This window comes from Panthera tigris, chromosome B2, assembly GCF_018350195.1.
Source record: "Panthera tigris isolate Pti1 chromosome B2, P.tigris_Pti1_mat1.1, whole genome shotgun sequence".
NCBI classification, from domain to species: domain Eukaryota; kingdom Metazoa; phylum Chordata; class Mammalia; order Carnivora; family Felidae; genus Panthera; species Panthera tigris.
In genome coordinates this window covers 5311309-5325487 of record NC_056664.1, presented here as the reverse complement: position 1 = coordinate 5325487, position 14179 = coordinate 5311309, and the positions used below count along the sequence as shown (strand labels likewise).

Sequence of the window (14179 nt, the reverse complement as noted above, 5' to 3'; positions counted from 1 at the left end):
GGCTGCCTCAGGAATTAGGATCTTGAAAGACAAAGTTCTTTAAATTTTTGAACAGCTAAAAGGAAAGGAAGACTGGTTTTATTTTTGAAATCATGGGTGTTTCAGCTGAAATGCTGGCTTCCATTGACAACAAAATGCCCTTCAGAAGAATCCTTGGCAAAAGCATCTGGTAGGGAGATGCAGAGGAACAGAAGCCACACCCAGTATTTACAAATGCCAGGAGAGAGAGACTGCTTTTAGGAAGGATCTGTTTGTTCAAAGAAAGTCACGGTCTAGATAGATCACTAGCTGGGCGAGAGTTCTGCCCTTGGTGTTTTAAAACATAATCTCCTGTTTTAAAACATAATCCTTTTAAATAAAGAAGATGTACTACATATATACAATGGCACATTACTCAGCCATAAAAAAAAAAAAAAGGAATGAAATCTTGCCATTTGCAACAACATGGATGGATCTAGAGGGTATAACGTGAAGTGAAATAAGTCAGTCGGAGAAAGACAAATACCGTAAGATTTCAACCATATGTGGAATTTAAGAAAAAAAAACAAAGAAGAAATGACTCAAGAAAAATCAGACTTTTAACCACAGAGAACACACTGGTGGTCACCAGAGGGGGAAAGAGGTGGGTGAAATAGGTGATGGGGATTTAGGAGTACACCGATCATGATGAACACTGGGTGATGTCTGGAACTGTTGAATCACTATATTATATACCAGAAACTACTAGAACGTGGTATGTTAATGACCCTGGAATTAAATAAATAAGGGGGGAAAACCTTATCCTTTTTAGAGTTACTTACAAGGAACTTTCTTGTGATACGAACATCCAGTATGCTCTTTAGATAAGTCTCTATTAATAGAAAGGATTTTAATGGAATAATTTAAGTTGGACAGAAAATGGAGGCTGGAGATTGATGTGCAGGGAAGAAAGGAGGTGGCCCAAAGACCCACGTCTGTTGCCTCACCCAGCGGGAGCCAAGGGGAGCATTGAGGTTTGACAGAGCTCTGATAACTGTCTAGTGATTGCCTTGGCATTGCCCTAGTAGAGAACATGCGTTAAAGTGTATGTTGGCACCACCTGCATTTTTGATGTGACTTTGGACCCTGTGCCTTGATTGCCAGTGGAGACAATTTGGGTCTGAACTAGCTGTGGCTCGAGGGACAGAGTGCTGGTTCTTAACCCGCCCTGTGCCTTTCACAACTGCAGATGCCAGAGTCCTTCCCGAGGAGACGGGGTGTGAGTAGGGCCTCAGCACTGAGAGTTTTTCAAGTGCCCCCGCTGTTTTTAATTTGCCAGCCTGGGAGACCACTGTCCTAGAGGTTTTGGTGTTCCTGCCAAAGTGAAGGTGCAACCATTGGCCTCTAGAGGGCGCTGTGTCCCAGGACTTCGAACAAGGAAGGTGAAGGATGTTTTTCAGACTTTAATAGAAAACCTCTCGTCTGCAAAAATCCATTGTGCCTGCTTTAGTATACCCACAGTCACAGGGTAAATTTGGGGGGGGGGGGACACTGCACATGACATCTAATATCAGCAGAAAAGGGCAGACCATATTCTCTCTGGGGGCAAAGAGGTGGACCTTGTTAAATATATTAGTTTTCGAGCTATAAATCGTGGAAGGTAAGCCATGACGGCTAATGGGGTTTGTTGCAGACAGTGGACTCTGAGAGCATGGTAGAGGGCGAGGGATTAAAGAGGGTGGTTCTGGAGGGTGGAGTGTGCCCCAGCCAGTATTCACCTTTCCTGAAATCCCGTGGCATATTCTGCCAAGAATAAGAGTCCTCCCCTGGGAGGTCTCCGGGGACCAAAGGTTGTGGAGAACTTCTGGAAGGAGGAATGGATGGTGCGACTACAAAAGTCAAAGCAGACAAAGCATTCCCAGGGGAAGCCTGTAGGGGAAGTGGGTGCCACTTTTTAGGATGGAACTTTCTAGAAGTGGGTAGGGTAGGAATGGGAGCAGGGGAAACATGGCGCCAACTAATTCTATTTTGTACAGTTTTCTGGGCCGTCCCTACACCATTGCACCTCGCAGCCACCACCAGGAGAGTGTAGGCATTTGCTCTGGGCAGGAGGTGAGCTACAGCTCCAACCTCAGTCGGTGTGCCTTTGCCCCCTGGGGACAGGGGCTGTCCCTAACGTGAAGCCTGCCAAGTCAGAATAAACCTGAGCTTGCCGTTGTCCCCTTGTTCAGGGGAGAGACCGGAAACTGTAAAGGCCACCCACGTCACCCAGCCAGTCCTTCACGAGGAAGGTGAACAGCCAGGGTTTGGAGCAAACCCTCAGCAATGAGAGGAACACCTGACCCTCAAGGAAGCAGATGAGTCTGGGAACAGAAAGGAATTTTCTGAGGATCTCAGAGCGTCATCCGTGTGCTTCTGAGAAGATAGCGCATCTACAAAACAAAAGCAGGTCCTGTGAAAATCGAGGCAGTGAGAACAAGAGAGTTTTCAGAAATTAAACACATGATGGCCAAATTTTTTTAAAACATCAGTAGATGAAGACGGAAGGCAGAACCAAGGAGAATTTAAAGCAAAAGATAAAGAGATGAGGGGCACCTGGCTGGTTCAGTCTGTACAGCGTGTGACTTGATCTTGGGGTCATGAGTTTGAGCCCCATGTTGGGTGTAGAGATTACTTAATAAATACAAGTTGTTTTTTTTTTAAAGACAAATGAAAAATATGACAAATTTGAAAAGAAATCAGAATTAATCTGAGGTGAGAGGCATATCCATTTTAGCTATAGGAACTCTAGAACAGACATGGAAGAAGTAGCATTATCAAAAAAATGAGAAATGAAAACTCAGAGCCAGGGGAAAATGATTCTTCAGATGGAAAGACTTTACCAACTGCCAAGTGGAAGGAAAGTGGAAAGCCCAGATCTATTCTGCTAGAACAGTGGAGTGTCAGGAACATAGAAGATCCTAAAAGCTTCCAGAGATGGGGGAAAAGCTACCTGCCAAGGAGCAAGAACAATTTTTGAAGCGCTTTTCAACAACACTAGAAATAGAGACGTGTGCTTAGCGTTCTGAAGGAAAATTGGATGACAGTTCCACCACCAACCAACACGAGGTAAAAACATCAGACATGGCAGGCAGCTCTTCCTGCCCATGGGTCCTGTCCCTGTGCTTTCAAAAACTACTTTTGCACCCCCCTAAAAAAAAGAAACAAAAACAAAACCATGAGACACGCAGTGTCAGGAAACTCAGGAAGCACACCATTTTGAGTGCACCTTTTTCAAAATGACCACTTGAGAAGAATGTATTAGAACAAAGTGAAAGTGAAGAGGACAGCATGGCACCCAAGAACCTGGAGCCAACTCAAGAGTGTGAGAACAGAGGCGCCTGGGGGGCTCGGTCAGTTAAGCATCCGAGTCTTGGTTTTGGCTCAGGTATAACCTCACGAGCCTTACGTTGGGCTCTGTGCTGACAGCGCAGACCCTGCTTGGGAGCCAGTCACTCTCTCTCACTCTCTCTCTCTCTCTGCCATCCCTCGCTCTCTTTCTCTCAAAAGAAATAAAGTTAAAAAACAAAAACAAAAAAGAGTGCAAAGAACAAATGTCAGGGCAACTTCAGGGTGCCAGGCCCAGAAGGACATCAGGTCATACCAGGCCCTTCAACAAATGGTAGAATGGAACAGCAAAAAACAAAGAGCAGGGGAAGGCGGCATTGCACCTGCCACATGCCCTCCTCCTGCCTCTGCGTCTCCACGTATTTGGTTCTTTCTACCTAGAAGGCATGAGGGCACTTCGTTCTCAACCTGTTTTTTTAAGAAAAGGAAATGAAGAAAAGCACAGTTTTCTGCAGATTTAACATTCTAAGAGATTGTATCCTCTCCAACGTATCTTCAAGCCCGCTGTCCCGGGCTCCTCCTCTTCTCTTCACGCAGGTAGAGAAACACGTGAATGACGCAGTGTCCAAAGGCGCCACCGTTGTGACAGGCGGGAAGCGACACCAACTTGGAAAAAACTTCTTTGAGCCCACACTGCTCAGCAATGTCACCAGGGACATGCTCTGCTCTCACGAAGAGACGTTTGGGCCTCTGGCACCAGTTATCAAGTAAGACCACCCAGCGGGTGGATTGGGGAAGGAGGACACCAAGAAAGGAACGCGGTTCGAGTGCCGTTTCAAGGCCCTGGGGCTGGGACGGGGGGCTGCAGAGGCAGGGCTGTGTAGTGTCAGCAGAAGAACAACTCCCATTCATGGTTCTAAAATAATTTGTTTTTATCATTGCCTATGCAGAGCACAGAATTCAGCAGCTTCTTTACTTTGCCTCCTGACTTTTGTGTTTTCTGCTGAAATCATTTTTCTTCTCCTCGGAGCACATCCTCAAAGAGTTCTTTCAAGGGAGTTAGGGAAATGCACTTGCTGCGCTCTTAGGTGATGTTTTGTCTCACGTTCAAAAGTCAGTAATAATCAACCTGGATAAACTTCTAGGTTCAACGCTGTATCATTTCTCTGTCTTCTTATTTCTGGAGTCGTTACTGAGAAAGTTGGTGTCTGGTTCTTGTTTCTTTGAAAAGGATCTAGTTTTTCTTTTTTGGAGACTATGAAGATTTCTCATGGTCTCTGACGTTAAGTTCTACCGGTGAGGCACGTCGTGAGCGTCTTCACGCTGCGGTCCTAATGTCTTCCTTGAATATCTAAGGTGTGTGTCTGGTCCCGGGAAATCGCCGGTCACCGTTTCTCCAGCAGGTTTTTCTCTCCCCTCCATTCGTTCCATAACGGCCTCTAGGAGGTCTGTGGTAGAGACACGTCCGCGTCACCCCGCTCCTCCTCGCTCTGTTCATCGTACCTCCTCACCCGTTCCCGACACCTTCTGGGACATCCCCTCCCTGCCACCTGCCCGCTGAGCCATCCATTCCTGAGATACATACACTGGGCCACCCAGCCCACCCACCGTGTTCCTTCCGTTACTGTCATCCATGCTATCTCCACTTCTTTGTTCTTCCCCATAACGGAGTCTCCCCACTTCCTCATTCTCCCTTGTTTTGCTGTGGATGCTTATCCGTTTCTTACATCTTTTTCTGTCCCACTGTTGCTGCCTCCTGGCTTGTAGATCATTCTGTTTGTTATCCTTCTCCGTCTCCTCCAGAGAGATGGCTGGCTCCTGCTGCTGGCAGATCTCTGAATTTAAGAACTGGGGTGCTCAGAGCCCTTTGCCCCGGAAGAAGGCTTCTCAAATCTTGTTCTGGAAAGAAAGGGATACAGCTGGAAGGGGCCGTAAGGGGCTTTGGTTTCTCTGCTGTTCATCTCAGGGAGGAGCGCACGCACGCAGAGCCCTGCCTCCCCCCCCCCCCCCGCCCCCCTTCCTGGGGACAGCTTGCTTCTAAAGTGGTTGCTGATTGTTACAAAGTCTCGGTAGGCAGCAAGAGCAGTGATCCTTTTTTGAAGGCATTTGGTTTGACGTTCCCGAGTCGCCGCTGCTCCCTATGGCCAGCCTGCTTGCCTCTCGTTCTCGCCAGAGAGGAACCGTGTGTTGAGCAGCGGGGCTCTTTGCTTCTGTGCTCGGCCCTGGGGTCTCTGCAGATCTCCCGACTTACCCCGTGCCATTATTCGGGAAACAAGTCAGGAGACCAGAGAGCCGGTTTTCTTTGCCCTCTCCCCTACAGATTTTGCTGACAACCCCTTTTAACTCTGGCAGGTTCGACACAGAGGAGGAGGCTGTGGCGATCGCTAACGCAGCTGACGTCGGGCTGGCAGGTAGGCGCTCCCGGCTCCACGGGAATCAGAACCACTCCTGGAACCGATGCTGGCGTTTGCCTTTTAAACATCCCCCTGGGTTTTCAGTCAGAAATGCCATTGTAGCGTGTGTTCTGCTGCTTTTCGGGGCACGAGCGGGTCGGTGCAAGGTCACGGCCTCCTGTCTGGTCCTTCCCACATTTGGGAGCTCCTGGTGAGAGCTGGGGGGCAGCTTGTGGGTGGAGAAGTGCACACCCCAAAATTCCCACGTTCTCAGAGGCTTGATGCCTGGAAGTTCACGTCTTTTTCTTCCACTCCGCCTGACTCTTGGCGGCCTGAGCCAGACCCAGGGGAGCCGCAGGGACCCTGAAAGTAGCAATGACCGTGCGTGCAGACGGAGCCTGAGTGGCCACCATCCTTTTAGTTCGGAGATGGTCAGGGTGGCCACGGGACGTATCCCACTGCCGGGACACCAGCGTATGCACATAAATGCACTGGCAAATCTGCATTAGCATCCGCAGTGAGGGGAGCTGAGGGGAGCGCGCTGAGGAAGATACAAAGACATAGATACACTGTTGCTCGGTAGCAGCTTCCCCTCCGGGGGTGAGCGAAGTACGTGGAACTGGAGGAAGGCCACGCGCACTGGGGAGGCCCTTCCCCCAGCTGTCTGTGCAGACCTGTCACGAGGCTGCAGTAGGACGTGTGCCCGAGTGCCTCGGTGACACTGTGCCCAGCGCGCCTTTCGTCCCTTCCCAACAGGACCCGGGGAGAGGAGGCCGCAGCCTGCACTAGGCCATCCGTGTTAGGCAGAGATGGGAGGAGAGAGATTCTGGGCCCGGGGGCCACGGGGGTTCAGTTCGGAAAGGGTGGTGGCGATGGGCGTGATGAAAGGAAACGCTGAAAAGGACTAGACAGAGGTCGCCTGTGGCACCCTCTGCTTTAGACGCGACGTCTGTAACGACTGTATAAGCCGCGTGTGCCCTTTCTTCCCCTGACAGGTTATTTTTACTCTCAAGACCCAGCCCAGATCTGGAGAGTGGCGGAGCGGCTAGAAGTGGGCATGGTGGGCGTGAACGAGGGACTGATCTCCTCTGTGGAGTGTCCTTTCGGCGGGGTGAAGCAGTCTGGCCTCGGGAGAGAGGGGTCCAAGTACGGCATCGACGAGTACCTAGAGCTCAAATACGTGTGCTTCGGGGGCTTGTAGGACTCGTCAGTGCTTTAAAAAATAAAAAAAGGAAGCTGACGTGCACATACGGGGACATGCCATCCATTATTCTAGGTGAACTTCTAGGTTAGTGGAATTAGTGATTTTTCAAACTCCTCCAATACTCATGATCTTAAGCACAGGTGAGCCCCACCCCTCCCCTTACCTAATGAGGGACCAGCAGATGCCACACGTCTGGGGCGCAGACTCCCCAAGAACCAGCACTGCGTGTATAGAGCGAAGCCCTGGGACTCCACCAAGAGCTGGGTGTCCCGTCCCAGAGGCTCATCACTGCCTGGGCCGTGACCATCTCCCCTGTGGCTCTGAGCTCACACCAGAGAGGGCTGCCCGGAGGACCCCTGAGCATGAGGACAGGCCGGGCAGAGGTGGGCCCACCGTCCCTGTCAATCTCCTGGCTCAGCTCTACACACCCGTGCCATGTATTCCTAAATGTTGCCACAGAGACTGAATTGATCATTTTTAAGACTTCGAAGTAGCACAGAATCTCCTGTGTTTCTGTGAGGAAAGAAGGAACACGCCTCTTTTTCTGGACCTTTTTTCTTAAGCTTATTTTTCAGTAATCTCTACACCCAGCATGGGGCTCAAACTCACGACCCCAAGGTCAAGAGTCACGTGCTCCACTGACTGAGCCGGCTGGGTGCCCCGGGACCGTTTCAGTTAAAGCTTCATCATCCTAAATTTACTACTTAAAGACCATGCTCTCATCTCCATCCTGCTTTCCATTTCATTTCCATTTCCATTTCCATTCCATTCCATTCTCCTTCAGGAAGTCAGCCTAGGCGGAAAGCAGAGAGCAGCAGAGGCAGCTGGGAGAAGGGAAGGCACAAAGGCGTGGCCCGGCAGCCCTTGGGGGGTGGGGGGGAGCTTAGTTCCCGTAGATGCGCCATTCAGCAGTCCGTCCCTCATGCAGAGGAGAGATGCTGTATGTGGCTTGCTTAGTTCGATGGGAGATTGCGAGGTCAACAGAAACCGAAATGTTTGCAAAAAAGAAAGAAAGAAAATTCGGTGCCAGTAAAGGGACCATTATTCTTAGTAGCGGCAGAGCCCCTCCCTGCCCCCCAATCCAGCTGTGGCTTTGCAAGGTGAGGAAGGCTGGGGCCCGCCTGCACTCCTACCCAAGACTGAGCAGCTGTCGCCCGCAGCCTGCCCTTCCCGTCCTCACCCCCAAGAGCAAGCAGCCTCCCCACAGTGATCCCAAGAGGAAAATGAATTTCCATAATTGCCAGTCCACCTAATGGAAGAGGCGCGAGGCCTTTAAATTCAGGCATGTCTTCTCCAGTAAGTTTTTACAGCTCATCATTTGTAACAAAAATGATGGTGTCTCCTTTCACTTGGAAAGAGGAGCTCTGATTAAGAAAATTCTAGGCCTTTCTGGACATGTCTCCCATGCATATGGATACACTGAGGAAAAGGAATAAAGGCTGTTCCTGGCTGTACAGGCAGAGAGGAAGCTCTTTCCCTTCCTACTCTCTGTGTGCAGAATCCACTGACACTCTGTGGGCATTCTGGGTAGTGGAAGGAAAAAGTAGTTCCTACCCCTCCCCCCATTTCCACACTGTGACTTAGCATTTGTCCTTCGCCACGTTGGGTAAGTCACTAACAGTCCAGAATGCCCATGGGGACGGAGGAACTTAGAGCCGGTGCTGGAGCTCCCTTGACTTAGCCTGCCTCACTCCAGCCACATCCCGATACCCACAGGAGGAAGGACCAGAAATCTGCCTCCTGGTGACATGCCTCCCCCGGGCCCTGTCAAGAGTCACATACGCAGCATATTGACAGCTTATTTCTACCTTTTGTTTTTATAATTTGGGGCTTGTTTTATAGAACATTCTAATTAGGATTTGGGCGTGTCCATCTGTTTTCTGTTAATAAAATTCCTATAATGTTATTTGTTAGAACACGGATGCTTGGAGGTGTTGAGAGAATACGCTCAAAGTTACATGCGCCACTTTGCAAAACCAGTGGATCCCTTGGCTGGGTGGCAGATTTGAGTTTTCTTGTATATTTGGCTCACCAGGTAAATTCAGGTTCAGAGACTCATTGCGGTATCTTTGATTAATTTTGTAATTAAGATAATTTGGGAAGGAAATAGGTTGCTGTTTAGTAAAATTGTTCCGGGTTGTGGGAAGAAAGAAAAGTGTCTTTCAGGGTTTGTTTTTCAATAACATGAGCATGTGTGGCCAGGAGTTGGCAAACTACAGCTCACAAGCCAAGTGTGGCCTGCCACCTGTTTCTGTACAACCCGGAGCTGAGGATGGTGTTTGTATTTCCAAATGACTGGGGGGGGGGGGGTGCGGGGGGATCAAAAGGATAGTATTTCACGACACAAAATCATGTGGAGATTCAGATTTTCGATTCTATCCATAAAACTCTATTGAAACACAGCCACGCCCATTCATTTCACATTGGATCCATGGCCACTTTGTGAGCAGAGCTGAATACTGGCGCCCAAGCCAGTAAGGCCTGCAAAGCCTACATCATTTACTCCGACTCTTTACAGAACACGTTGGCCATCCCCTGATCTAGAGATCCTGAGCCTGAGGGAGATACTGATCTTCTGTGTTTACCAGGCATTCTCTTATTTTATTGAACACCTGTGTAAGAAGCACTTTTCTGGGCATCGCTCCAACGAGTTCTCACCAAGAATTTGCCAGCAATTATCGCGGACTCAGGTGAAATTATCCAGATAACACAAGTCTGGCGGCCTAGAGAAAACTCCTCAGTTTCCTTTCCCCAGCTAGGCAAGGATTCTCATTGCAACGGCCTATCTTCATCTGTTGTATTTACCCCTTTGAGTGGCTTTCAAACACGATTTTAGGCCACGTGTTGTGTCTTTTTTCCCTTATTCTCATGGAAAGACTCCGTGAAAAGAGATCAGAAGCACAATGCAAAGAAATCTATTTTATTGGTAACTTACTAATTTTTGATTGTGGCACGTGACTGCCTTCTCAGAAGGCTGGAGCCCGGGATTTTAATTATTCATGTGCAGCTATGTGAGACAGCATTTTACTTGAATAATAGTTATGTGGTGATTTGTGTGTGTGTGTGCCGTATGTGTGTATGTTTAATTAATAAATGTTGCATTAACAGAATTTCCTGTTTCTGAGTTAGGGTCTCTGGTGGTGGTGGGTTTTTTTTTCCTTGCCGGTTCATTTTCAGTTTACATTGGATATTATTAGACCAGTTCAGATATGTATGAAGACTCTTAGCAGACTACACCATCCCAAGCCTGCTGCTTTGGCATAAAGATTATTGTGAGCTGAAGATGCCCTGGAGAAGCAGATGCCAGAAAAGCTCTCTGCCTTCCCCCTATTTTCTTAAAAGCTGGACCTGTTTTCAAAGGTGCCCCATCCTCTAGGAAGGACTGAGGTTGGTCTCTGGAGACCACTCAAGACCCGGTCAGCCTGGAGAGGGCACCAAAGGAATCTATATAACAGATTTTCCCAACTGGCCTTGAAAGCCTACGACTGCTTCCCTCTGTCCTGCCAATTCTCTGCACACTGATCGTTCTTCGTTGAAGGTGCTCTGTAAGCCAAAGGGTTGAGCCACCTCTCTGTTCCTCATTCTCCCCGGTGTCTCCCATGTTTGCATGAGGCATGCCTGTGCATCAACTTCTGTGTGTTTCTCCCTTGTTCCTGTAGATTTCAGGGCAGGGGGCTCAGCCAAGAACACAGAAGCATAGATGGAAAGTTATTTTTCCCCTCCTTCATGGGTAAATAGAGCTCCCTCCCTGGAGACCTGTAGTCTGTGAATGCCTCGGGCCAGGAGCCTGCAGGTGACATTTTGTATCCCGGCCTCTGTCCTGTGATCTGGCCTCATTAGATGTTTGCCAAACTGAACGGAAAACATACCTGGTTTGTAAGCGTGGCCACGTAACAGCATATTCTCCAGCTTTCCACATTTGCCAGCCTCACTCTTCTGCTCTTCCTGTTAATCCATTATGTACTTTTTCCCAAGTTTGGGTTTTTCCGATACTGAAAGGTATGGGGAAGAAATTCCCTGAAACTCTGCTCTTCAGATATAATCACTGTTAATTATTTCAACAATGTATATTTTCACCCACTGTTCGTTTATATTTTAAGAAATTTCATGTGACCTGGCCGAATGTGACATTGAACAAAGGTAGATTTTTCATTAGAAGGAAGGGCAGTGCCACTGGATACGTCTCTTTGTCATTCCACTGATCTCATGCATTTCTTTTCACCTGATTTGATTTTTTTAATGCTTATTTATTTTTGAGAGAGAGACAGAGCATGAACAGGGGAGGAACAGAGAGAGAGGGAGACACAGGACCCAAAGCAGGCTCTAGGCTCTGAGCTGTCAGTGCAGAACCCGACGCAGGGCTTGATCTCACAGACCATGAGATCATGACCTGAGCTGAAGTCGGATGCTTAACTGACTGAGCCACTCGGGCGCCCCATCACCTGCTTTGATTTTAAAAAAAAATGAACATGGGGGGCGGGGCGCCAGGGTGGCTCAGTCGGTTAAGTGTTGGACTCCTGATTTTGGCTCAGGTCATGATCTGACACTTTGTGGGTCAGGGCCCACACTGGGCTCTGTGCTGACAGCATGGAGCCTGCTCGGGATTCTCTCTCTCTTTGCCCCTCCTCTGCTCTCTCTCAAAGTAAGTAAATAAACTTAAAAAAAATGAACATATTGTAGTATTGTATTTAATTCATTCATGAGGAACCTGGTAAGAGTATTATAACCAGTGGAAAGGAGAAGCCAAAAGCTCCCCAAACTTGTATGGATGCACAACACTGAAACGGACGAGAAATGGAAACACACTGTGTAGGAGGGAAATCAGTCAAATCCTAGGACGGTCAGAATTTGCATTTGGCACCATTTTTCTCTACAATGTTAAAGTCAGAAAATGCCTCCAGGGCAATGAGTGTGAGAAGCAGATAACCCAGGAAATAACCCTTTGCTGTGTATAAACAATGCATAGTTTTCCACTGAAGCTGTTTTTGATTTTGATTTTTAAAATTACTTCATTACCAGCAGAAAACTCTCCACTTACCTCTTAATTTGTGGGGTTTTTACGTGCTCGGCCTAGGCCAGTACTTAGAAGCGTTATTTTCCATCTTCCTACCTTTCCTTCCATTCTCTCAGTAAATGTTCACCTGCTACAGCTTTGTTTCTAATTTAGCCTGCAACAAATTAAACAGCAAATTAGTGTGGTCTTCATTTATGAGGCCTGGGAAACCTCTCTGGAAAAACAGCAGGTCCTACTTATTCTGAGAGTGTGGAAAAGCTAACCAACATATTCTATTTGCACATGTTATTTATAAATGAATGGAAATGGGTTTGGAAATCAGCAGTCTGCAAGTTTACTTCTCATCTATTTTTATCAGCTAACAAGAATGGTATCGCCACAGGTTAGGCCACAGACAGTCCTCTGTCCCAGTGTCCGAGGACACGGATGTTTTTGCAGGTACTTGGTCAGATTAGGGAAGACTGAGCTTTCTCTCTGTTGTGCTAAGGACTCAGCCCTTCAACTCTGGGCTCATCACCTTCAGGAGGACAGAGGTGATAATACTAAGTAGGCTTCAAATACAGGAAATTTGTCCATTCACTAAACTCATCTCAAAAAGGGAGACTCTCTGTTTAGCTGGAGACAAGCTGGCTTTGCATTTTTGTTTAACCTGTTCCTGACATTAACGGAAAAGCTTTTAGCATTTCCCTGTTAATCATGAATCTGTTTCCTCTCAACATCTTTCCATCCTTTATTCTGAAATAATTACAAATTCACAAGAGGCTGCAAAAAGAAGATTCCTCTGTAACTTGCACCCATTTTCCCCCAGAGGCTACTGCTTACAGAACCAATAGCAGGAAACTGACATTAATTAGTATCATACTATTAAGTCAGTCCTTCTGCTAGTTTGCCCAGTTTTCATGTATGTTTAGATATGTGTGATCCAACTTAAGCACATCAGTAGGTAGGTTTGTGCAGCCACTGCCACGATCAAGATACGGAGCTGTTTCACCCCCACCAAGGAAATCCCTCCTACTATCTCTTTATACTTAGCTGGCTTTGAAAGTACAGTCACTTGGCCAGGTTTCTTGTTAAATTTTCATTCAAGTGTAACGTGCATGCAAAGAAAAGCGTATGTAAGTGAACTCGCTGAATCTTCACAAACTGGGGACACCTTGTGACTGGGCACCAGAGAAAGAAATGGAGCACTGCCAGGCCCTGCCTGCAACCCTTTGGAATGACCAGTTTTTCAGGGAAGTCTTTGGACTACAGCTCTCTCTCTAGATGCCAGGAAACGTTTCACTCTCCCCCAAGATCAAAAGGAAAACACTTCTGCTTTGGGGAAGCTTTAAAGTAAGAGTTTATGCTAAGTTTCAGGTGGGTTCAGACTTAGAGGTTTTTTGTTTTGAATGTATTTGCAATAGTGGAAAGTCATCACTGTTGAGATTATAAAGATTTGACGCAAAGGGCAGTTTGGGTCTCTCAGTGAATGAATACAGAGCTCTCGCAGGACGGAGGGCGACCTTGGAGCCCTGAACCTAGTTTAGGTAACCATAGTAGTCCCATCCCCATTACAGGGCTCTTTACTTCAGCAGGTATTTTCCTGGTCCAAGTTGCTAATGGATTCATTTAAATGGCTTGGAAAGGAGGAAACGTGACGGATAAAAAGCTCCAAAAGTGGATGTATATTATACGATCCCATTTATATGAAACTCTTGGATACTCCAGCTAATCTGTAGTGACAGTGGATCGGCTTGCCTGGGGAGGGAGAGGTTACCAAGAGTCAGAGAAAATTTCATCTCAACCGTGGTGACGTTTTCCCGGTTGTACACACACCAACACTTACCAAGTTGTACTACGTGTTTGCAGTTATTATGAGTCCACTATACCTCACGTACCATTTAAGTCAACGAAGCTTTGATGCCAAGACTTCTACCCCAACCCAGTGGCTGGCTCGCTCATAAGCAGCCCATGTAACAGGCAGGCACGGCTGTGAGGCTTTAGGGAACCGACAGGTGACACGCCACCGTTCCAGAGTTCACAGCTGGGAACGCGACCACGCGGGAGGTACACAGTCGGGGTACACAGAAAACACGCGGGTTCCGCGGTGGGGAGAAACCGGGTTGGGGGCTAAGGCTTCGGTCTGCACACCTTCGCCAGCTGCAGGCCTCCTCCCGCAGGGAGCGCTCGGCCGTTAACGTCGGGGCAGAGGTGGGGGCCTCGCGCAGGACGAGCGGGCCCTCTGCGGGACGGGCCCTCCAGCGCCCTGAGGACCGGCAGGGAGCTCTCTGCAGGCTCACGAGG

The 14179-nt window shown here is 48.1% G+C and overlaps 1 protein-coding gene and 1 long non-coding RNA gene across 4 annotated transcripts in view; one reads left to right on the top strand and one right to left on the bottom strand.

Moving 5' to 3' along the window:
* The window catches only part of ALDH5A1 (aldehyde dehydrogenase 5 family member A1), a 24060-nt gene extending 17136 nt beyond the window's left edge, over positions 1–6924 (top strand). The window contains exons 8-10 of the mRNA XM_042985602.1: positions 3883–4052; positions 5638–5696; positions 6674–6924. Coding sequence (XP_042841536.1) covers positions 3883–4052; positions 5638–5696; positions 6674–6879 — 435 coding nt within the window. The 3' untranslated portion in view covers positions 6880–6924. The remainder of the gene's footprint in view (positions 1–3882; positions 4053–5637; positions 5697–6673) is intronic.
* The window catches only part of LOC122238539, an 18959-nt gene extending 4780 nt beyond the window's left edge, over positions 1–14179 (bottom strand). For 2 of the 3 annotated variants that reach the window (XR_006217462.1, XR_006217463.1), the window contains exons 1-3: positions 13774–14179; positions 11921–12050; positions 10752–10874 (exon numbers count right to left, since the gene is read on the bottom strand). This is a non-coding gene — a long non-coding RNA (uncharacterized LOC122238539). Of the gene's footprint in view, positions 1–6915; positions 7835–10751; positions 10875–11920; positions 12051–13773 lie in introns of those variants that run through there. The other variant, XR_006217464.1, reaches the window with a different exon arrangement.